The sequence below is a fragment of the Morone saxatilis genome, unplaced genomic scaffold, assembly GCF_004916995.1.
Source record: "Morone saxatilis isolate NCDOM2014 unplaced genomic scaffold, NCSU_SB_2.0 Contig22, whole genome shotgun sequence".
Lineage (NCBI taxonomy): Eukaryota > Metazoa > Chordata > Actinopteri > Moronidae > Morone > Morone saxatilis.
Genome location: NW_023339785.1, coordinates 12,732,455 through 12,755,983, shown reverse-complemented (window position 1 = coordinate 12,755,983; position 23,529 = coordinate 12,732,455). Strand labels below are relative to the sequence as shown.

The 23,529-nt window shown below is 40.4% G+C and overlaps 2 protein-coding genes across 3 annotated transcripts in view; both read left to right on the top strand.

Annotated features, from left to right (window-relative positions):
• zgc:152774 (uncharacterized protein LOC553526 homolog) overlaps nt 1-5,593 on the top strand; it is a 14,412-nt gene extending 8,819 nt beyond the window's left edge. Inside the window, exons 12-17 of the mRNA XM_035669951.1 lie at nt 188-265; nt 1,532-1,571; nt 1,694-2,055; nt 2,716-3,223; nt 4,071-4,249; nt 4,667-5,593. Coding sequence (XP_035525844.1) covers nt 188-265; nt 1,532-1,571; nt 1,694-2,055; nt 2,716-3,223; nt 4,071-4,249; nt 4,667-4,823 — 1,324 coding nt within the window. The 3' untranslated portion in view covers nt 4,824-5,593. The remainder of the gene's footprint in view (nt 1-187; nt 266-1,531; nt 1,572-1,693; nt 2,056-2,715; nt 3,224-4,070; nt 4,250-4,666) is intronic.
• A 1,361-nt stretch (nt 5,594-6,954) lies between these two features.
• f8 (coagulation factor VIII, procoagulant component) lies at nt 6,955-21,795 on the top strand. Of its 2 annotated transcripts, none has more exons than XM_035669495.1 (27): nt 6,955-7,170; nt 7,488-7,588; nt 7,912-8,034; nt 9,214-9,426; nt 10,560-10,739; nt 10,899-11,002; nt 11,180-11,300; nt 11,414-11,690; nt 11,779-11,938; nt 12,068-12,155; nt 12,627-12,844; nt 13,001-13,139; nt 13,445-13,654; nt 13,967-14,772; nt 14,895-15,037; nt 15,730-15,895; nt 16,045-16,284; nt 16,512-16,740; nt 16,830-17,012; nt 17,177-17,293; nt 17,927-17,998; nt 18,166-18,251; nt 18,380-18,535; nt 19,218-19,362; nt 19,474-19,622; nt 20,481-20,663; nt 21,175-21,795. In XM_035669495.1, the coding sequence occupies exons 1-27, from the start codon at nt 7,016-7,018 to the stop codon at nt 21,328-21,330; spliced, it is 4,920 nt and encodes a 1,639-aa protein (XP_035525388.1). In that variant the 5' UTR covers nt 6,955-7,015; the 3' UTR covers nt 21,331-21,795. The 2 variants fall into 2 exon arrangements, with proteins under 2 accessions (XP_035525388.1, XP_035525387.1); XM_035669494.1 differs by having other exon boundaries at nt 12,624-12,844.
• The last annotated feature ends 1,734 nt before the right edge of the window (nt 21,796-23,529 follow it).

Sequence of the window (23,529 nt, the reverse complement as noted above, 5' to 3'; positions counted from 1 at the left end):
GATCTTAAGATAAGCTGGAGGCTACAAACACAACCCTTTTCACTGTATGTGTGAATGTTGTGGTGTGTGTGTGTGTGTAGGTGTGAGTGTGTCTGTGTGTGTGTGTGTGTGGTGGCTGTAACAGGAAGGCCCTGAGCTTAACTTTAGCTGTAGCTGAGTTGCTAAGCCAGATCTCTTTGTTTTTCAGAAACTGCTCCTCACCAGAGGAAGCAGAAGACAGCGAGGAGCTGTTAACACCCAGCTACCAGAAGAACCACAAGAAGCAGTAAATTCCCACTTCTCTCAACCTCTCAAACTCTGTGTGTGTGTCTGTGTATGTGTGTGTGTGACAGAGAGAGAACTTGTAACTGGACGTTTCACACTTCTACTCTTCCTGGCTGCCTGTATGTGTGTCTGTGGGTTAACATGCCATTTTGTGGTTTCCATCTGGCAGTTTCACGCTCTTATTTCCGGTGGTTGTCCACGTGACTGTGTGTACTGTAGGTCTGACAAACAGAGAAAAGTATAGTTTTCTAGATGTAGTCTGCCTGATAGTGATCGACACAGGACTGACGCTGTGAAGCGAAAGCAGTCAGTCCTTCTTGACATAGCGCCATATTAATCATAACACCTAATATGAGAATTACTTTGTGGATTATTGGAGGTTAATGGCTTAATAGTTTGAATCATCAAATTAGTTAACTAGCTTAAATAGCTACTGTTTATCTGACAGGTAGCCAGGTTGCAAGCTAATAAAGTTCAAAAGGTTCATAAAACTACGTATGTAACTAGAATTGTAGCTGTTGTAACTGTCCAGTGCTTTCTTACAGTCAGACATTACCTCAAACTGATTGTTTTGAGCACATAATTTTGATATGCTCAAATTAAATGACTATTTGCATTAGCAAAACGTATTTACAAAATATAATTTATAATAATATGTATAATAACACATACAATATGCAATATGTTCAAATTTTTCAACCGGCCAGTATCAGTCCAACACTTGGCGACTGCCAATATATTCGCCTATGCGTGTGTGCTACACCAGCGCCCTCCGACCCCCACCAATCACCACCCTGGGAAGAAGCTCTCATACCTTTAATAAACAAAATAAACTAACAAAATGTCAAGAAGAACAAAGAAAAACACCAGCTTTTCTCATTAAAAAGAAAATGACAACCGTACACTTTATAGATTTAAGTTTCTCCCTTACACTGAACTAAGACCTTGTTAAGCAATCTTAAAACACACTTTATTCAAACTCGACAGAAACAAAATAAAACTCACCAAACCATCTTTATTAGCCTTCCCACTGTTACCACAATCACGCACTCTGGTGTCTAACCAACTCTAACACAAAGTACAGCAAAAATGCAGCGCTTTGCCAGGTATTGTTATATTGTTGTCTCAGAATAATCACAGAAATTAATCATGAAATTTGTCAAAGTGAGCCTTGGAAACAATCACCTTTTTAGAGTTAAACCTCACCATATTTTGAGTGTCTGCCCCACTTAATTCTTTAATCCCTGTTTCTTTGTTTTTCCTGCAGAGAACATCCCAAAAGCAGAAAACGAGAAAAATCACTTGAGGTCTGTGAAAAGTTAAAAAACTTTAGCCAACTTTCCTTTTGATAAAAGTACTGTTTGGCTGCAGGACATCTCGATATATTGTGTGGGTACTTTAAGTGCGCTGTGCTCTGTTTGTGTTGCAGGTGTGTGCGTTCCAGGACCAAGTGACTAAACATCAAATCCTTTCACGCAGTTCATCAGAGCCATGCCAACCCACCTTCCAAACCACACACACACCTCATCACATGAGAACAGCAGATCAATGCCACACAGAGACAAACACAGATTATTATGAAGACACACACACAAATGATGACAGTACAGCTGAAGTCACACACACGCAACAAAAGCTCACTGAAAGAGACACAGTCATTAAAGACAAGACACAAGTGGATGTGGAAAATGAGACAAATGATCAAAGGCTTGACAGTGAAAAGAGACACAGAAATAAAGTCACAAACATGGAGCCGATGGAAAGAGGGGAGGAGATCACCGACACATTAAGGTAGAGTGTATTGCATGTTTTTTTCTTCCTTTAGTGACTGATCATTTATTTCAGTTCCCGATGAAGAACATGCAGAGACTTCATGATAAAGTTGTGTTGTCACAAACCTTTGAGACTGAAGGGATTGCTGACAGTTTACTACCACGGATATTATTTTAAACATTTAAGTTACTACACTTTGTCAGTGTTTGGTCATTATTAGTCTGGTGGGTGATTTGTAATAGCGAGTCCAAATGAGAGAGACAGATAATGCTTTTGCCATTTGCAGTGAGATGAGATTTGGCTGCCTGGTAACCATGGTTAGGAAACCAGGTAACCATGGTTACCAAGCAGCCAATGTCAATGTCTGTTCTAAATACATTTTTAAATTAAACCAATACCTGTTTTCTGAACAACCGTGCTTTACCAATGGTTTTGTTTTGAAGGAGGAAGTTACTTCAGCAAAGAAAAAAAACATATATTGCTGAACTCGGTCCAGACCAACTAGAATTTTTGGAAAGACCAATGACCATGTCTGAGACCAAGTCACATACCAACAAGTACCACATGGAGAATAGTCAGATCTGTATAATAATACCTTTGACAACAACTGTCTCAAGGATTGTTGGATGTTCACAGTACTGAATTTCAAACAAACTGACTAGCTTTTGTTCTCTGTAGCCTCAAAAGGAAACCAGGATCATTATTTTACTGTGTGAAAAAGAAGCCATGTCTTTGGGAGAAGCCACAGCCTGAGTTAGAACACGTGGCAGAGGAGCTGAATCCTGAGAAACAAACGCCGTCCTCCGAGAAGACCAAGCAGGACAGCAGCAGCCAGATAGAGAAACCGGGTGACACGGCTCAGCGATTCCTCACCAACCTCACCTGGACCCACTCACTCCCCTCCACCCAGACTGTGATGGTGTCTCCACTGAGCCGGACAGAAGGGCCGCGGAGCAGACTGCTGCCTCCAGAGAAGAGTGACCGGGAAGCTAACGTGCAGAAGCTTGCTGGGTTGGAGAAAGAGACCCAGAGGCTACGGAGGCTTCTAGGTCTGGAAATCACAAAGACCACTCAAGGCACGATGACGACTGCTGATAGCAGCGCTGACAAGCCGAACGGAGAGCAGGTGACGCCACCAGCACCCACAGCAAGGAGAGAGGTCGCCTGCCAGACTGACGTGGCTGAGGTCAGCAGAGTTTATACCCCAGGTTTTAGTCCATAATAATGGCAGTAAATTCCTAAACTCAATGTAAATTGTACGTTAAAACATATTAATTTTCTTTGAAGCAGTTTAGCCACACATAAATGATCTCGTAGTACCTTTTAGTTGATGTATTGTAATATTGTCAAGGGCAGGACTTTGTGTGTCAGTTTTTATTCAAATTGTTACTGACCTTAAAGGAAAAGCAGCTAATTAATATTTTGCAGCATATGTATAACAGTTCATTTTAAATGTTTTTTTCTACAATGTGGATTTCCTAAAAAATGGTATCAGGTCCCATGCTCATATTTTTTCACTGTAAGGAAAATTATACTGAATCTAGCTGTTAAAATATATCCCAAGTAATAAGACACAGTTTAGTTTTTAACTGGTTAGGGTTATGAAACTGTCTCAATTTATAACTGATGCCTCTATATGACCAACATAAGCACACAAGATTGGTTATTTCTATGTAGTTATATTGCTAGTAGGATTCCCCATGTAATCAATGACACTACCGCTTTTGTCCAAAGGGGCCGCCAGAATCAACAACAAAAAAGAAAGTTCCTTGTTGCTGCTTCAATTAGAAAATATTGAAAAGTTGACTAACACAGCTCATGTGCTCTGTTTGGTATATTAAAATCAGTGCTTAACTAATATTTAAATGCTTTATTTTCTCCATTACAAGCTGTGCGAGGGTTAGTGTCATGGCAACAGTAATGTGACCAAAACAAACACATATAAGCAAGGTGCTTGAAACAGAAACTGCCAATGTGACCTCCAATGAGGATCTAAAAACAAACTTTAATCTTCTGTCCTCCGTCTGCATCAGAGCTCTACTTCATCCAGCAGCCGGGCCCAGGCTCCTGGACTTCAGGAGGTGGTGGTCCAGGATCAGAGAGCCGTATGCGGGCCGAAGGAGCAGCCTGAGCAGAACAGATCGAGGAGGGAGAAGACAGAAACTCAGAGCAGGAGGAGAGCCAGTGACAGCGAGGCCTGTGAAGACAGCGGGTGTGTATTGTACACAGACATGACAAACAGTTGCTTTCAGATATAAACATCTGTCTCTATATACCTACAGTATAAAGGTATTTCCTGTAGCTGGCAGGATTACGTTTGTGTGCAGGGGTGTGAATGCTTCTACAGAATTTAACAGATAAACCAATCCAAACAATCTTAGTATGTATGTCTTTACCAAGGCTCTACTTCTTCTACTCTCACTTCTCCCAAGGTTTTTATAGTCATTTAGTTTAGTTTAGTTATTTTGTTCTCCATTTTGCTGATGCGTAACAGAGTTTCACCTGAGTGACTGAAATGTTCCCCTATGCTGCTATGTCTAACTTGAATTTCTCCTACGGGGGATCAATAAAGGTACATCTTATCTTATGTTTGATCATTTTAATAATGAAGCTGTTCCGTTCCAATCAGTCTGTCGCAGGAGAGTCTGCGTGGCATCCGCAACAACGTGGTGGTGCTTCTCACTGCCCTCCTGCCCCAACTGGACCTGGCTGGCATCAGTCTGGACACCCCCGACGTGGACAACATCCTGCAACAGATCATAGAGGTCAACTCTCTGAAACTATGATCGATTACTGTTGGCAGACACAGGTTTTTCCCGTATTCTTACGCAAAGTCTGAACCAAAATATAAAGTATATTGTAATAATTGTCTTTAAATGCTCACTTGGAAGGTAATGTGGTTTCTCACATTATTGTTCTATTACTTGTGGTGCTTGCCGATAAACTCTTATGTTTTATATGTCCTTAAGTTAACTGGTTTGCCATCTAGATATAACCAACAATGTACAGCTGATTAAAGGAACTCAGTTTGCCTCAAATTACACTGTAGACGAGAGCACATGCTAAGAGAGAGTTTTTATAGAAATCTGTGAAAAAAGTAGGAATTTTCATAGTTTCTTTATTTTGCATTAAACAAAGAAAATTATACTTTAACTTTGTTGGAAAACAACAACAGCACTGTCTCTAATCTAAAAGATGTTTGATCCAGGAATTTAAAGTTTTACTGTTAAGAGTTGTAACACACTGGTTATCAAGCTTTCATTGGCTGCACACACAAATTGCTAACTAGTGGCAGTTTTTTGTCACATCATTTTGAATACATTGTGTTTGGTGCTCGTCCGTTTAAAGAAACTTTATTGTGTGCCTGCCTGCCTGTATTGCTGACCCTTAAATCTGAAATTGTCTCTGTTTGTTCTGCTTCTGTTTTTATTGACTTTAATTTAAATTTGTTTTATACACATGTGGCATCTGAGTGAGTCGTGGAGTAATGCTTGTTTCTAGATTTGTTCACATATCCTTAATAAACAAGACTTTTTACATTTGCATTAAAATACTGAAACCATATATTGTACACTGCCTCTTTATTTTCAGATGGTTAAATAACAATGCGCTCCCAATACAAAATGCACAAATCATGCAGTACATGTTATAAGCCACAAGATGGCAGTGAAGCCAAATAATGAAAACATCCTTCTCCCACTCTACTAACTTTTGGCCAAGACATCAGTTCACTGAATCAAGTAAAGGACATTAAATTATATTGTTTGTCGAGTGTAATGTGATTTATTATTGTATTCTAGTGTATTAAAGCTGCAGTAGGTGACTTATAAAAACTTTTTTATCATATTCGGGTCCCTATTTTTAAGCCATCAATAAAAGTTACCTACAGCAGCTTTACCAGCACACCACACAATCAACCATCTGTGGAAATGTGTCATATTCAATCATAGTTACCGTTGTCCCATATTTGCTTGTGAAGAAGCAGACAGGAGTATGTTTGACTGTCTGTCTCTCTGTAGTATAACTATACCCACAAGGGTGCTGCTTTAAAATAAGCCACACTTTATAAAAAGTGTATTAAATTGTAATTAATGGCTATATTAATGTTTGTTTAATTATATACTAATGGTTTGTAGATCAGTTATAACCCATTCATAACAACAATTATTTGTTTGGTGTTAACCATGTCTGTTTTGTAATGATGCAGTTATTAAGGTTGGCAATCCATCAGTTAAAGGAGCAGTGTGTAGGAATTAGTGGCATAGCCGTTTAGTTGCAGATTGCAACTCCCTCGCTTCACCTTCCAGTTCCAAGTGTGAAAGAGAAACTATGCAGCATCTGTAGATATAAATACTACATACTAGGTAACAAAAACATAATGGTTCTTATTTTCAAGTAATTACACACTAATGAAAACATATGTACATATTCCATTTCTGCCAATAAATCCTCCTTAATGTTGCACAATGTTAAAAAAGTTGTTCATAAAGGGATATGACTATATGATCCAGCAGTAACATGCTGGAGTAGGATAAACACCAGACAGAGGAAGTTTTCACAATCTGGCAACCCAAAATGTGTCCTTATTAATGGTTTAACTATCTATGGAGCATTAAAGGATTAAATAACTATATTAAATAAGTTGTGAAGGTATCAGTTCCAACAAACAAAAACCAAACAACAAAACAAAAAACTTTTTTACAATGGATGCCTTTTTACAAAGTGGAAGAAGGCAGGTATTTATGTGTATTTTATGAGCGTATTATGCAGCAGCATGATGAATCCAAGACAAATGTACATAACTCTCCTGTGATGTTAGCAGAGCGGGCACTAACCCCCGCACCCACCCGCGCACTTCCAGCCACCCTGTTACTCGTCCTCTCTCCACCCCACCTCCCTTTATATAGCTCAGCCCACAGGAGGAGCAGCAGAGCCGGGCCAGTGTTTGACCCGGGACACGGTGGAGCTGACAGGTGCGATGACAGCGAGACTTCTGCCGCTGCTGCTGCTGTGCTGCTCGGGCAGAGGAGCGGAGCCCCCCGCCGCCGCTGTTAGAGACTATTATATAGCTGCTGTGGAAATCGGCTGGGACTATATCTACCTGGACGATGCTGACCCAGCGGCCGAACAAAGGTGAATATGTGTTTGTTTAACTTAGCCAACACAAATTTAGACCTCTCTGACATTTTCCACAGGCTGGCCTGTTAAATCACTTGTAACTGCCAACAAGGATTATGGCTTCAAATACAAGTTCATGTTTGAGGGGAATGGAGGGTATTTAATGACACATTTTAAATAACTTTTTTTTATTTGAAATGAACTATAAGTCAGTTACATGTTGTATGTAGTCTGTTTACAGCTTAAATATCTTTTTGGGGAGTTATAATGGGTAAGATTGAATAAGAGGGGTGTTTTTAAGTGTTTCATTGTCTGTGTTGTGTTTTTTTTAGGAGGAGATCCAAAGATATTCCTCAAAAATACATCAAGGCAGTTTACAGGGAGTATATAGACTCCACGTACTCTGTCCCCAAGCCAAGGCCAGCATGGACAGGTAAGTCTCCTTTTTTGATTCTCTGAATAAATTAAATATTCCCGTACATAAATTATATCTCATAGCCTTAGTGGTTTATACACATAAGCACCGGTTTTTGAAACAATATAAAACAAGAATGACCAGAATTGTCAAATTAAAGGTTTATATAATATTTAGTTGTTTTACTGTGAAGACAGTGATTGGAAGAGCATATAAATAAAGTGTTTGACTGACTTATCAACACAAATATTAGTTTATAATAGTTAGATCTGTTTCAGAGCTTCTTTAGATTTCTTTGAAATTAGGGGTCATATGCTGTCTATGTCTTCTTGTGGTTGCAGGTATTCAAGGCCCGGTGATTGTGGCCCAGGCTGGCGACAGGGTGGTGGTCCACTTCAAAAACCTGGCCTCTCAGCCCTACAGTATCAGCCCTGTGGGGATCTCCTACTGGAAACAGTCTGAAGGTAGAACTTTTTTTTACTTTCTCTCATGCACTCAGCATCTCACACTAAAGATTAGTCAGCAGCATCATCCTTCTTCTTGTTCATTTTTGACTCAGCATTTTGACTCATAATCTCTATTATAAGTCCATGTTACAGCGTACATGAGTCATTAAAACAATAAACTGCTACTTTAACAACCTTAAATAGAAATAGAAATATTTTCTTACTCACATGCTGTTATTTTATTCGGGGCCAGAGAGAGCGGAGAAGACATTTGGGGGAAAGGCAAGGTTGTAAGTGAATCATATCAGAAGCTAACAGTGTAGTAATAATCACTAATTCTTCAGTTAAGAGATAAAAATGTGTAAATTGTATCAGAATCATCAGGAAAAAAAGTTGCTCGTTGTTCTTTAGAAATCGCAGCAAGCAACCGTTATCATTATCTTGCGTGTGCAGATATTCTGTCAGAGCCAAATGGTCAGTCTTGCAGAAGTTCTCGAAACAAAACACACACAGAATATAATGTGGTTAAAAAATCTTATTTTAGGTGCCTTTGAATTACAATACCTGACTGCAAAGGAAATAACTTAATATCCCTGATCTGAGAAGCTTTTGGAGGTTAATACCCTTCGCAGAAGGCATTGGCATACGTCCTAATGCGGCTGTACAAAGCTGTCTGTAAACGGTTCCTCTTCCTGCCACAGGGTAGATTCCTAAAAAGGAGTTCATAATAATCTGATAAACTGCACATGTCACGTCCAGGAATGAGCCATCACAAAGCAGTTCTAATCTCACAAACCTATAGTGTTAGGGGGAAGGAAAATATTGCTGCCTGTGGGTGGGTGTGTGTGCACATGTCTGATATCATTATTGCACATTGCCATGAGTCAGTGCTTCTCCTGAATGTGGTTTTACAGCAGCATACAGTACATTGTGGTCTTACTTTCACCTTTATTCCTTATTTTTATAATTAAAGTGTCTATTTTAAACATTCCCAAAACACATGTTATGTCACTTTACGTGTCCTGCAGTGTCACTACAGGACTTTTTGTACTTAAGTATAGTATCTTTCAATATAATCACTGTCCTATTTCACATTAGAGCAACTTACACGCATTATTGTGACACCAGTTGTTCCACTTTGATTCACCTTTACTGTTGAATGAAACAGAGGATTCATGCTGTGTCTGTTCTTTCCAGGAGCTGGGTATGATGACTCCACAGCAGGCCAGGAGAAAGAGGATGATGCCGTCTATCCTGGAGGATACTATGAGTACGTGTGGGACATCAGCCCCAAAGACGGTCCCACCAAAAATGACCCTGAGTGCCTCACCTATTCCTATTCATCCCAGGTGGACACAGTCCGAGACGTAAACTCAGGACTCATTGGTGCCCTGCTCATCTGCAAAACAAGTCAGTGTGCTTTAGGGCAAATGCCAGCTTTGATTTATTGTTGTCTCGCACATACACAGCATCTAATTTCACCTTCAAACATATATTATGTCTTGTCAATTGAGTCTTTATATCAGTTATTGTTCTTTAAAGCTCTCATCCTTTCAAAACGCGAGAGTTGAAGTTAGAAGCTGAAATTTTCCCATTGGTTAAATTAAACCACATTTGTTTCTAGATAAGTGACACTAGACCTAAATACAGTGAAGGAGGCAATGATAGAAATATGAGGTGATAAATAATATGTAGCCTGGCCCTTAGCTGAAAAGTGGCATCTAGCTGTAGCTGGTTAGCCTAGCCTATTCTCATACCTCAGCCAAATTAATATTGCTACCTAGTGTCCAACATCATGAAATGAATTCATTCAGGTTTGACAGTTAATTAAATTAATGTCTTAAAAATTATCTTTGGCTCTGTCCATTGACATCAAATTGACCATTTGACTTGATTGAGATAATTATTGCCTTCAAAACAAATATTTTAAAACCAGTGTCTTAGAGTTAGTCTACAGCCATGCTAGCAGCTCTTGAGTCTGTTCTTAGGAACTTATGCTATATGCTAACGTGCTAACATTGGCAAAGTTAACATGTCGATGTTAAGCAGGTTTATTGTTTACCATCCCAGTTTAGCATGTTAGCATCACATGACCTAACATTTTAGTTAGCAATAAACACAAAGTACATCTGAGGCTACTGAGGCTGTCAGTAGTTTTGCAGGAATTTGGTCATAAGCCAAAGTTTTGGATAAATAACAGTTTTGACCACATGGTGACGCTGCATTAGAAATTAGGAATCACCAAAGCGACTTAAAACCACTAATGTGAAACTTATTGTGGCGTGAAAGGGAAAGTCAGGGGTGATATTTCGGTCTGGATATATATTATACATACTGTTATTGGTCTGGACCAAAGTGGTGGAAAAAACGCACTGGATAGAGACATTAGTGCTGAACAAGGTTTATCTCAGTCTATAGGAAATGGAATTTAATAGGAAATAGAAACAGATGTTCTTGATGTTCCTGTAATATTAGGCCGCACAATAGCATTGCAATCATATTCTCTCATCTTGCTCACATATATTACGTGTGTGTTTTTCCAGGTGCCTTCACAGCTGGCCAGAGGAAAAATCCAGCATTTGTCCTGCTGTTTGCGGTCTTTGATGAGACCAAGAGCTGGTATGGAGAGGCGGGAGAGAGGAAGAGCAGAGAGAAGTTCAAGAGGAGCAACGACAGGAAGGAATACCACACCATCAATGGATATGTCAACTCTACTTTACCCGGTAATGAACCAGATCGGCTGTAGACAGAGTTTGTTCCATGTCATGTAATGTGAAGTGTTGCTAACACTGTGTATCAGTGGCTGCGTTGTATGTGGTCCACACAGGAATTTGGCCTCATTTTCGCTCTCTGTCTCTCTCTCTGTGTGTGTGTGTGCGCAGGTTTGAAAATGTGTCAGGGGCGTAATCATGTGTTTTGGCATATGATTGGGGTGGGCACAGCTCCAGAAATCCACTCCATTCAGTTTCAGGGTCACTCTCTGCAGGTAATTCAAGTTCTCACATAAAAAATGTCATAGCAAACAGATTTAAAGGTTAAAGGAGATTAAACTTCTAAATGAAATATTTTACTGGCTACTTTATACAAAAAAAAAGATTTCCCTCTCACAACCCAATTTAGCATTTTCTGTCTGTCAATCTAATACAGTTGCTTTGTTTTTTAGGTGTTGACCCATCGTAAAGTCACTATGGAGGTGACCCCTATGACGTTCACTGCTGCAGAAATGAGACCTGCAACTATAGGCCGCTTCCTTATCAGCTGTCAGATACATGCTCACCGCCACGGTAAGATAAGTCTCCCAGACCTATCACAATCTGTTTTCCTAATTAAATTGATTTCATCTCCTTTATTTAAATGCTAACTCACGTTGTTGCTGTGCACTTTCTGCTCTATCCAGATGGCATGAACGCTTTGTTCACAGTGGAGAAATGCAGTGACCCTGACTCTCTGCCAGGACCTGACCTGCGTAACGCCAAAGAAAAGGAAAACTACAGTGATGATGACTACAGTGATGACTACAGTGAGAACGCATTCAATACCATAAGCTTCCAGTCTCTGAAACCTCAAGTGCAAGCCAGAGCCAGCAGGGGACAGCAGTCTAAAACCTGGGAGCATTACATCGCTGCTGAAGAGGTCACCTGGGACTACGCTCCTCATCTCAAACCCACAGACAGGTAGGCGAGATGGAGGAAGAGAAGGAAGAAGAATAACAGAAAGTGAGTTGATTCTAACTGATTGTTTCTTTTGTCTTTGCCACGTCAGTGAGTTGCAGTCTGAATATTTGCCTTCCCATCACCTGGGCTACAGGTATAAAAAGGTGGTGTATGTGGAATACACAGATGGGTCTTTCACTCAGAGGAAGAACCCTGAAAATACACTGCTTGGTCCACTTCTGAAAGGAAAAGTCAATGATCAAATCTATGTGAGTGGGTCAAATGTTTGAGGACAGAAAGTTGGCCACATTCAACCTAAAACAAGATAAATTATCAATCATAGAAAATCAGACTTTGTATGGCTTTTTCCTGATCTCCCATTGGTTTGAATTCTCCAGATCACTTTCAGAAACCTTGCCAGTCGCCCTTTCAATATCTACCCCAATGGCCTTACCAAGATCTTTCCACTGCGGAGATCCACAAATGGTAAGCTTAAACATGAACATAAACCAACATACACCACTAATGTCTTCTTAATTTTAATTGCTTTTCTCAATATTTGACTGGCTTTAACTAAAAGATAACAAATATATGAAGATATCGATAACAGCTGAGTGTGGTTTTATTAGGTTAGCTATTTATCTATGTTTACTCCCTAGAGTAGGCATCAAAATATGTTACAAGGAGAGAAAAGAGAGAAACAGAAATATTTTACATATACCGAGATAGAACAATATACACAGGGTCACAGGATTAGAACTGCTTGGTGTTTAAAGACTTCCTCACGCAAAGATGAAGCAGTACAAGCTTGCAGATATACTCAAAACCTGTAATTCTGCCAAAAAAATTGTATGTAATTGTGTTATTGCTCTCTGTTGGTCTTATTCTCATTTTATTTTCTAATATTCCCCAAATTCCCAACATCAAAGTTTCTTCTAATCTCATCAAATTAAGCAGCTGCAGAGAAGGACTTGCGCACCATGGGAGTGCCCCCCAATGGGACTTTTGGCTACATTTGGAGACTAACAACAGATGATGGGCCTTTGAATGGAGACCCCGAGTGTCTGACCCAGCTGTACCAGAGTACCGTCTCCCCAGAGAGGGACTTGGCCTCAGGGCTGGTGGGCACCCTACTCATCTGCAAGGACGAGGCCATCGACATCAGAGGACGCCTGGTGAGAATAATATATATGCTCGAGCTGCAGACGTAGCAGTTTCTACAGGATAGTCGCCTAAAAGGATGCAATCCAAAAAGATCAAGACTGCAACGTTGTCTCTCACTAATGTAAATACCCTGTTGTCTCTTTTACTAAATCTGTTGTTGCATGCAGCTTGGCCCAGATAAAGAGTGGAGGGTGATATTTGCTGTGTTTGATGAGAACAGAAGTTGGTACATCAACGAAAACATGCAGTCCAAGTCCAACCAAAACACCACCGCCCCCGAATTCTACAACTCCAATGTTATTTACAGTAGGTTCACCTCAGAGTTACATTTGTATATTTACTTCTTCTGTATGTTTTCTTTTGTTTTATCATTGTTAGTGGAATAATCATCACTTTTGTGAAATAAGGATAGAATTAATAATGTAAAGTTGAACATTTACAGACATTAGCATTCACTTGGAGTCCTGGTTCTGACCACCTGACAAATGTAAATCCAATATTCACTCTGGTTTTGGTCTCTACCAGCTCCTGGGGGCAATATGTGCAATTTATTTTTAGCGGCTAAGCTAAACTATCAATTCCAAAAACGCTGAATTTCCGAATACTTCCAGGTGTAAACGGCATCATGTTCAGCGGTCGCCAGTTTGTGATATGTAAAACTGACGTCACCTTCTGGCACGTGGCCAGTGTGGGCACCCAGAGTGACTTCCTCTCTGTGTACTTCACGGGAAACCTGTTTCAGTACCAAGGCCTCCACCAGTCTGTCCTCACCCTCTTCCCAATGACTGGCGTGACCATTCCCATGGAACCCGAGGTGATGGGTAAGACTGATGTTTTAGTCATTTAAACTTGTCTCTTAAACCTCAGTAACTGTTAGCTGGAAGTTTTGAATGGTTCTACCTTGGCAGCTTAGCTAGGCTAATTACATTGTACACACAGCAATCTAGTATAGCTATATTTGTACTGGAGTACTAAAGAATTGACATCATCGATGCTGAGAAATAAGACATATTGCCATATTTCCCTAAAAAGCTGACGTGTGGGATAATGGGTGAAGGTGTATTAACATAATACGTGCCACCAGTGTGTGTTGCTTTTGAATCATATCAATTCTTTCCTGTGTCTTCTCTAAGGTGAGTGGGAGATCAGTGCCTTTGATGGCAGCCTGAGGAGCCGGGGAATGAGCATCCATTACACCGTTCGCCCTTGCGACAATGGAGATCTACCACTAGTCGATCGTGATGGGCTTGAAGACGATATCTCTGACTATATTGATCATATAGATCCGAGGGGCAGAAGACCTCAGAATAACACAGTGTTAGTTAAACTGTGCAAGAAAACCAAAAAAACTGAGGGGGCTGGAGCTGAAGGGCAGTCTGCAGAATGTGAGTCGAAGACGGTGGAAGGAGAAGAACCTAGTCTGGTGTCAGGGGGAGGAATCCCACTGGATATCTTGGAGGAAATAGAGATAGATGGGGAGTGGACAGTTTCTCAGAATGGGACTGAACCTGGAGGAGAGGGAAGTGTCAGACAGAGGAGACAGGCCGAGGGCAACGGGACAGATGTAGATATCAGTTCGGGAGCCTCAGAAGATGGAGGAGTTGGGATGGAGATTGGAGAGCAGGCTGTGGAAAATGGGACTGATGCAGGTCCCAAGGGAAAAGCTGAGAAAAGGAGCGAAATGTCAAGTGTAAATAATGGGACACAAGGAGAGCTTGGCGAGAGCAATGAGATCTTACTGAACAGCAATCCGCTGCTGGACAAGAAAGTCTCAAGTGTGGAACCAACCAGTTCAGAAGAGATGGATAAAAACTTAATTCAGTCCGAACCTGAGCATCTCAAAGTGGATATGCCGGATCCGGAATACAACTACACTGTTGAAGACGACAACACACCAGGGCTTGATATGTCCTTCCAGTATGATGACTACAGCCAAGAGGTACTGTTTTCTGGTTGTTATGTACATTTATTAGGTGCATATCATTTCATATGTCAGAAACAAAGTGCAACAAATTGAAACTCTTCCCCCTCACCCATAGTAAATGTGAACTTTTATCACAGGTGAACAACCAATCAGGTATAATTGCCACAGATTACATGGACCTGCGCTCAGGGGAAGTCAGATATCGACACTACTACATTGCTGCAGAAGAGATCACCTGGGACTACGGCATCAGAAAACCACATCAACTCATCAAACCCAGGTAGGAATAATATTTCATCCAGGTTTCAGGACTTGCATTGTTTTACATTTTGGGCAATAGGCTTAGGAGTCAGGGGATGATTAGCTTAGCCTGGCTCAGTCTGAAGTTCAAGTGTCTGTGTTACTAATTAACATGTTATATCCCATTTGTTTAATCCATACACAACCAGAAATGTGAAAATGACAATTTGTGGTTTTATGCTAATCGTATTGGTCTCCCAGCCCCTAGATTTCTATCAATCTTCTCATCTCACTCTAAGCAAGAAAATCAGATACGTTACCCAAAATTCCCAGAAGAATTATTTTATGCTTTTTTATGCACTAACATGCTAAATGTTAGGATGTTACATTTGTAACACAGGCATCTGAATACAGATTTTTATACTGTTTTGGTGTCTGCATCAGGGTTTACACAGAGATGTTTTCTGTCTGAATCGCTGCAGAGTCTAGTTTCATTTCTTTGTCTAAATGTGGTGATGCTTTGGATGATTTTGTTCTTTTATACATAGAATTATTATATAGGATTTTCACAACTAGGTTTGGGGCAAAATCAACATGCCTTAACAAACAGTTGTTGTTAGTTGAGTTATTGGTCAAAGAACACAAAATGTTTCACAGTTACAGCAGAAAAATTTTAAAACCAACTCTAGTCAACATCTAAAGCAGCTGTATTGAATTAACTCCTGTCTTTAGAGAGATGCGTCGTGGGATGAGGAAGTTCCTTCCAGAGTATAAGAAGGTGGTGTTTCGAGCCTACAGAGATAAAGACTTCCAAGATCCTGTAGGCAGAGGAGAACTCCAGGAACACCTGGGAATCATGGGACCTTTCATCAGAACAGAGATTAATGATCTCCTCACTGTGAGTCATCCTGTAACTAAGCAAAATAAAAAAACAAAAACACTCTTCCACTTTGACAAGCTTTAGTTTTACTGTTTCATAAAAATAAAAAAAATTCAAAATACAACTAGATCATTAACTCAATCTTTTCCCTCTCTGTCTTATTCAAGGTGATCTTTAAGAACAAGGCATCCAGGCCTTACTCCTTTCACCTTCAGGGAGTCTATGACCGCAGCCAGGGAGCCGGCATGGCCCAAAGCCACGCCTCCTCCTCTCCACCCGGGATCCCAGGAGAGCCTGTGGCTCCCGGGGAGGCGCGGACATATAACTGGAGAATAACCAGGAAACAAGGACCAACCGACACTGAATTTGACTGCAAGACTGGGGCTTACTACTCCACTGTGGACAAGGTCTCTATAAGTCTTCATCTATAGCCTGTTACAGCCAGCTTTATCTTCCAGGGATATACAGCATACATTGTAGACTGTAATGTCTGTACTGTATATGTGATAATGTGATGAGTTCATTTTATTTTCATTTAGTTTACATTCACTGTTTGTAAGTTAATGACAAAAGTTCTCAAATTTGTATAAAAAAAAATAAGGAAGGAAGGAAATATTTATTTTCCATGTTTCAGGAGAGAGACCTTCATTCGGGGCTGATTGGTCCACTGGTGATCTGTAAGCCCGGTACCCTCCAGACTCGTCAGTACACGCAGCCAGACGTCCAAGATTTCTCCCTTCTCTTCCACACCTTTGATGAAACTAAAAGCTGGTACCTGGAGGAGAGCCTGCAGCGACACTGTGCTCCACCTTGTGAGGCTAACTCTGAAGACCCCTGGTACCACATCAGCAATAAGTTTGCAGGTGGAGACAATAAGGTTGATTGTTGGTGTCATGTTGTATTTGTTTTAGTTTTGTGATTTCTCTGAAATAATACCTGCGTTTTTCCATAGCAATAAATGGTTATGTGGCAGAGACACTTCCTGGTCTGATGGTCGCCCAGCACCAGCAAGTCAGGTGGCACCTGCTGAATGTAGGAAGTGACGGAGAGTACCACGCTGTACACTTCCATGGATTGCCTTTCACAGTTCACACCAAACAGGAACACCGTATGGGGGTCTACAACCTCTTCCCTGGTAAATACACACACATGTACACATTGTGTTTCATACTTATATACACATTCATGTTTTTACACTAGTTTCTGTTGTTTTCTTACCTCTGTTTGAAGGAATTGCACTCTTAAAAAACCTTATTCCTAACTATCATTTTGTGTATTGCATTGCTCCCTGTCATCCAGGAGTGTTTGGTACGGTGGAGATGAGACCCCCCACAGTTGGCACGTGGCTGGTGGAGTGCACTGTGGGAGACTACCAGCTGGCCGGAATGAGGGCTAAACTACTTGTCTATAATCCAAGTACGTACACAGTTCATGAAAGGATACCTATAAAACTGAAGTCCTGTCAGCCTCAGAGCTCTGAGATTCTGAGATTAGAAAACATAGCATACATAACATAGGATGCTAACATGCTAAACTTTAACATATTAAGCTATATCGGTAGAGAAGGGGTCTAAAACTCTAATTAGTTTGGGGACACTGCTGGTATTATATAATATTTTTGACATGTCGCAGGCCAGAAGGAGGGGGGTGGAGGGCCGGAAAAAGCCCCTTGGCTTGCAACACTAGGAACATTAAGCACTTGTCACTGCATTTTGAAGTTTCATCATCAGTTTCATTTCATCAGACTGTATGAATGAGGCTTTTCCCGCATTTTCCACACTTTAAAGTATTTTGTTATTGTGCAATTTTTGGGGCTTTTTAATTAATGAGGACTTCCTATATTGCTAGGTCAAATATCTGAGGTAAACCTGTAAAGTCAGACATGTCATAACTTCCAGAAATGTGATACAGACAATGTATAGTTCTGTACTGTCCAGTCGTATTAAGTGCACAGAAATGGAGTTGGGGAATTCTTGAAGTGATAATTACATACACCTGGAAATTTAACATGCGTTATTGAGCTTGATTTTTCTTGTATGTGACACGCAGAATGTGTCTTGCCTCTGGGGATGAAATCAGGAAGAATCGAGGATCACCAGATCACAGCATCAGATCACATTGGTAAGATAGTGTTTTTTTAACTAGGAAACACACCAAGAAGATTCCTCAATATCTGTCACACAAGAGGAAGTGCTCACCACAAATACCCAGTGCAGTGAAAAATAAAAATACCCTTGTCTTGTAAGCAGCTAGTTTGATTATAACCGTGTTTACACATCTGTGTCTAGATAACTGGCAGCCACGACTGGCGAGGCTGGATCAGTCTGGTTATATCAATGCCTGGATGGGCAGAAACAAGATGTCATGGCTACAGGCGAGACACACACCTTTCTTCTGTTAACATTTGCACAGCATTTTCTGTACATTATGCAGTGTCCAGTCTGCCAAATGCAAGATCTGAACTGAATATTCTTTGTAATTAATGTTTATGTGTGCCATTAGGTTGACCTTAAGAGGCCCGCCCTGCTGCACGGTGTGAAGACGCAGGGAGTCAGCGTAAAGCTGAGGGACAACCACATCACATTCTTCACCATCTCCTACAGCCTGGACCGGGAGACTTGGACCGAGTACAGAGGAAACAGCACCAGCCATACCAAAGTATGTCCTCTACTGTAGCACACACACAGTGTATACCTGTCACAGTTATTGGTTTCTTCAGGAAATGAGTTCCTCTGCACTGCAGCTGGAATACAGGCAGACATGAAACATGTAGCAGATAAATATAACACCTGACTACTGGCAGAATATGTCCTGTACTTATTTGGAATGACCTAAATATTTCATGGGTGAAAGCAGGTCCGACAATCTGTTTCCCTTCCCATTTTGGGAATTCTGAGAAAGATGGAAAATGTTCTGTTGCAAAGCACTTCATTTACTATTTTCTAAAGCTGATGAACACTTAATTATGTTCAATTTAAACAATCCCAGACAATTTACCTTTTAATTACCTGAGTAATGGTGGTAGTGGTTTAGTATTTTTTTCTGATAAACTACCAATCCCTTTTGGCTGAAAATTGACCCCTTACCAGCAGTCAGCCATTGTTTTCAGTTTGTTTTAGAACAGTATTAAATCAACTTGAGTCTTGAAACATACTAAAGATTGTTATTCTGGTATTTGGTAAATTTGGTAAACATTTTGCCTCCTTTATACCAGAGGCTTCCTCCAATCTTGGAAATCTGCCTAAAAACATGTGCGTCAGTATGAGCTGAAGAATGCTTGGCAGCTGTTCATTTGTAGAGTTAAATTATGAGCTGAACTGTGTGTGTGACTTTGTTTTAGGTATTTTATGGCAACATGGACAGCTCCAGGGTGAAAGAAAACCACTTCATTCCACCATTTGTGGCTCGCTATGTCAGGATTCATCCAGTGGACTTTAAGCAAAGGCCTGCTCTTCGACTGGAGCTGCTGGGCTGCGATCTCAACAGTGAGTTTTACCTACAGCAGCAGAATATTGCAGAGTTCATTTTACTGTATGAAAATAGTAAAAATGACTTGTGTGTGTTTGTGTGTGTGTGTGTGTGTGTGTGTGTGGCAGGCTGCTCTCTCCCTCTCGGGCTCCAGAACAGGCAGATTCCTGACAGCAGCTTTAGTGCTTCTTCATCGTACACATCTCTGCTGCGTAACTGGCCCCCGAAACTCGCCCGCCTCTATCAGGAAGGAAGCACCAACGCCTGGAGGCCAAAGGTGAACACAGATACACAGATACGCAGATACTACACAGTTATGCTAAAACTCAAACTTTCACTGGGGTAGCGACAGTCTCTCTCTTCTCTTGCTGCTGCTACGGCACCCTGACTTTGTTTAACTACTGTCATTGTTAACACCTGTGTTTACCCTACTATTTCATAGTCAAATTTGCTGCTGTGAAAAAGGTCTATCTTAATAATATCCTGTAGAGTGTGAATGCATGTTTGAAATGAGTGGGAATAACTTTCAAACTTGGTTAGGAAACTCCTGTAGTCTGAGCCCGGCTTTAGATTAGCTTTGCATGAAGATTGAAAGAAGGGGGAAACAGCTTGACTACTCATCAACAGCTCATCTGGTTTTTCTGTGTGCAACCACATTATGTCAGTGGAAAAAGGATTCACTGCCAGAAACATTTTCCTAGTTTATAAGTTTACTAGTTGTGGGAGAGGAAGTGGTTTGGAGTTCCCTTTGGCCATCCCTACATCTGTTTTCTTTTCTTTTTTCCTTTGCTTTAACTACTTCTATTTCATCAGAAGCTGGTATCTATTTCTGTCGGTTTCATAACATTTCCCTTCACTTTATTTAATGCTCATTACTTTTGTATTTCCAGTAATATTTACACAATAATCATAATCCCATGTTCTTATAGTTCTTATTTGGAAACAATCAATATGATGCTGTAGTTGGTTTGGGAGTGAATGATCAGAAAAAGAAAATGATTAAGTTAGATTAGTTTTAGTGCAGACTCCATGGACACCAGTATACCTGTTTGTCTTTTTTATGTGTGTCTTTTTTCTTTTATATCAGTATTTTCCTTTCTGTGATCTAAAAATGTGTCTCCCCTTTTTACCCCAGAACAACAACCCCCACGAGTGGCTGCAGGTTGACTTGGGGAAAATAAAGCGCATCACGGGGGTCATGACCCAAGGGGCACGATCACTGTTGACTCAAATGATGGTGACAGAGTTCTCAGTCACCGTCAGCCATGATGAACGCTCCTGGAGCAGTGTGTTAGAGGAGGACTCCCAAAGAGAAAAGGTACACTTACGAGGATTTCAACACAGTTTTTTCAATACATTTGGGCAAGTCTCAGAGTTGCTGCTAATATGATCCAGGTTCCTGCCTCCAGTTTTCACTATAGCTTCATAAAAAGAGTCCATAAAGGTCAATGACTAATATTTACTCATTTCACTTATTCCTTCATTTAATCATTAATACAGGATAAACTATCTCACAGTTTCCTTCACCGTTACAGATGGATGAGTCACTCTGTAATATGGAGCTGACAACTCACCAAAAGAATCCTGTGAAAGTGTGTTTTCATGTTTTAGTGACACAGAGTGGACTGAATGCTGCTATGATTCCTGAAAAAACCCTGAAGAAATTCCTAAACGCACATCTGTTGAACTCTAACTCATAGGCCTGTGCATAAGGATGTATTTATCTAATCTAATCTTTAAATTGTGTCCTTCAGTGTTACTTTATTACTGTACCTGCACTCCCCTCTTTTCCCTTTCTTAATGTGTTTCTTCCCCTTTTCCTTCCGCAGATCTTCACAGGAAACAACGACTCAGATGAGGAGGCTCTCGCCGTTTTTGATCCTCCTCTGTTCGGCCGCTACCTTCGTATCCACCCGCGGGGTTGGATCAACGACATCGCCCTGCGTCTGGAGGTCCTGGGCTGCGACACACAGCAGGGGCTCTGACACCACCAACCCACCAATGGCATGCAGCGACATTTTAGGAGCACAATGTATCTTGGTTTCATTTTGGAGTTGTAACTTCGGTTAGTGATTAAAAATGTAACACTGTTATGTAGAGCACTTGTTAAGTTATATATTACATGTAGCTGTTGGTATAAGAGGAAATAGTTCTTCCACCACTTTGTTTACATTTCTTCTTTTGGTCATTTCATGCAGAAAAAGAGCAAAGAATCGTGTTTTATGTTGACAGAAAAACATTTATTTTAAGATGAGTTACACATTTTTACTTCCCTTTGCAGTACACAGCTGTGCTAACCACAGAACAAACCTTTTGAATGTGAGCGTGTGTAAATATTTCAGACTCAGATGGATGTATAAAGTTTGAAAAGTCAATGTATATTGTTGGAAAAGTTTGTATTAATGTATTTTTCTGCTTTATTACAATTTATATAAACAATGAATCCTGAAGGGTTTCTCTGACAAATTCTTGTGCTCACAAACACAAAAAACACACATCTCGTTTCAGCTGATAGCAAAATTCAAACAATAGTGCATGCTTTCGAAACTCTTAACCAAGTTCAGGTGGGTATTTGAACACGGACAAACAACGACTTCCAAGCTGTGATAAACACTTCTCACTGCTTCCTGTCCTGTTCTTCATTTCCATGTCAGGAAAGTTGCACTTTCTCTCTTTGCCTTTGTTCTCTTCCCTCTTTCCAGCATATTATCTCTGTTCTTTCTGCGTTCCATCTGTCTTTAGTCCAAAATGTTCCTGAACTGTTATTCTGGCTTATCCACCTCCACCAGGCCCTCCCTGCAGAAACAATGAGCGACTGTGCTCCAACATTGTTCTGTTACGAGTTAAAATACGTGGGGCGGGAAAAACAAGTAAGTTCACAGATGAGGATGAATTGAAGAGGTGACTGGAAGGGAAACAGTAACAACAACAAGGTGTGTGCATGCTTGTGTCTTTGAGTTGTATGTTTTGGGCCTGACTGTGTGAAGCATGAAAACAGGAGCAGCGCATTGGTGGGTCCAACCAAACTTTTATCACCTCTTTATCAGCGCAGGAAGTTTCCAGGCAGTGGTGGTGTGTTTCGTTTGGAGGACAAAGTCAGGACATGTGTTGGCAAAGACAGGGCAGCAGCACATTCTGCCTGGCAGTCACATTTTAATCTCTCTGGAAACAATAACACTCTGTCCCTAATCTCTGCAACAGACAGAGCACCTGTATGCGACTGAATAATAGTAAATACACATGATCTGAAACAAGTGAAACAGAGGTGAGCAGAGGCCATGTCCTGCTGCCCAAGTGTTGTATATCTGCTGCTGGGTTTGTGTCCGCAGCGTGCAAAAGAGGCAACAACAACAAATATAGGCCAGTCACACACAGTGGAGACAGTGTGGGAGCTCAAACGTATTGAGGCTTATACATGATTTACTCACCATTTCAGAGTTTGCATATACTTCATTTTTTTCCAGCTAGATTCATTTTCTACCCTCAAGGCAGCCTCTGGTTTCAGTTTGGTCCTGGAAAATCAACACACAGAGACACTAAAGGCAGCTTGAAAACAACATTGCTTTAATCAATGATTTACTATCATGTATAAAATAATAAAACTACAGAAAACAGTGAAGATGCTTTTCAGAATTTCCCAGATTCCAGGTTTATGTCTCCAAACCAGTTATTATAGTTTTGTGTTTTTTATTAGGTTTTTGTTTTTAATTTTTGTTTTCAGTTCAGTTTAGTTTCAGTTGGGTTTGTATTGTTCAAAAATGTTAAGTTTCATTGTTAGTTTTTTAATATATATAGTTTAATATGAGGGGTATTAGTCAGGGGCAATATTTTAGAAGTTCAGAATAGGTATTACATAAGAAACACTTTGTGAAGGTAGTTGATGAGGCAATTTGACCAAACTGACAAAGACTAAAACTAAAGACATTTTCTACAATATTTTTTCACACCTAGATTTAGTTTTTAGTTTAGTTTTAGTTAACTGTAATAACCTTGCTCCAAACTGTCGAGTCCAAGACCCCAAAAGTATTATTAGACATTATTATTATTATTATTAGCCAAGTGTTCCATTCGAGAAGCTGGAACCCGAGATCAGATTATCAAAGCTGTTGTTGTAAACAAAATTGATCAAATTGATTTAATGACTAATCATTTCAGTTAATTCAGGTGTAAGCACAAACTCCTCA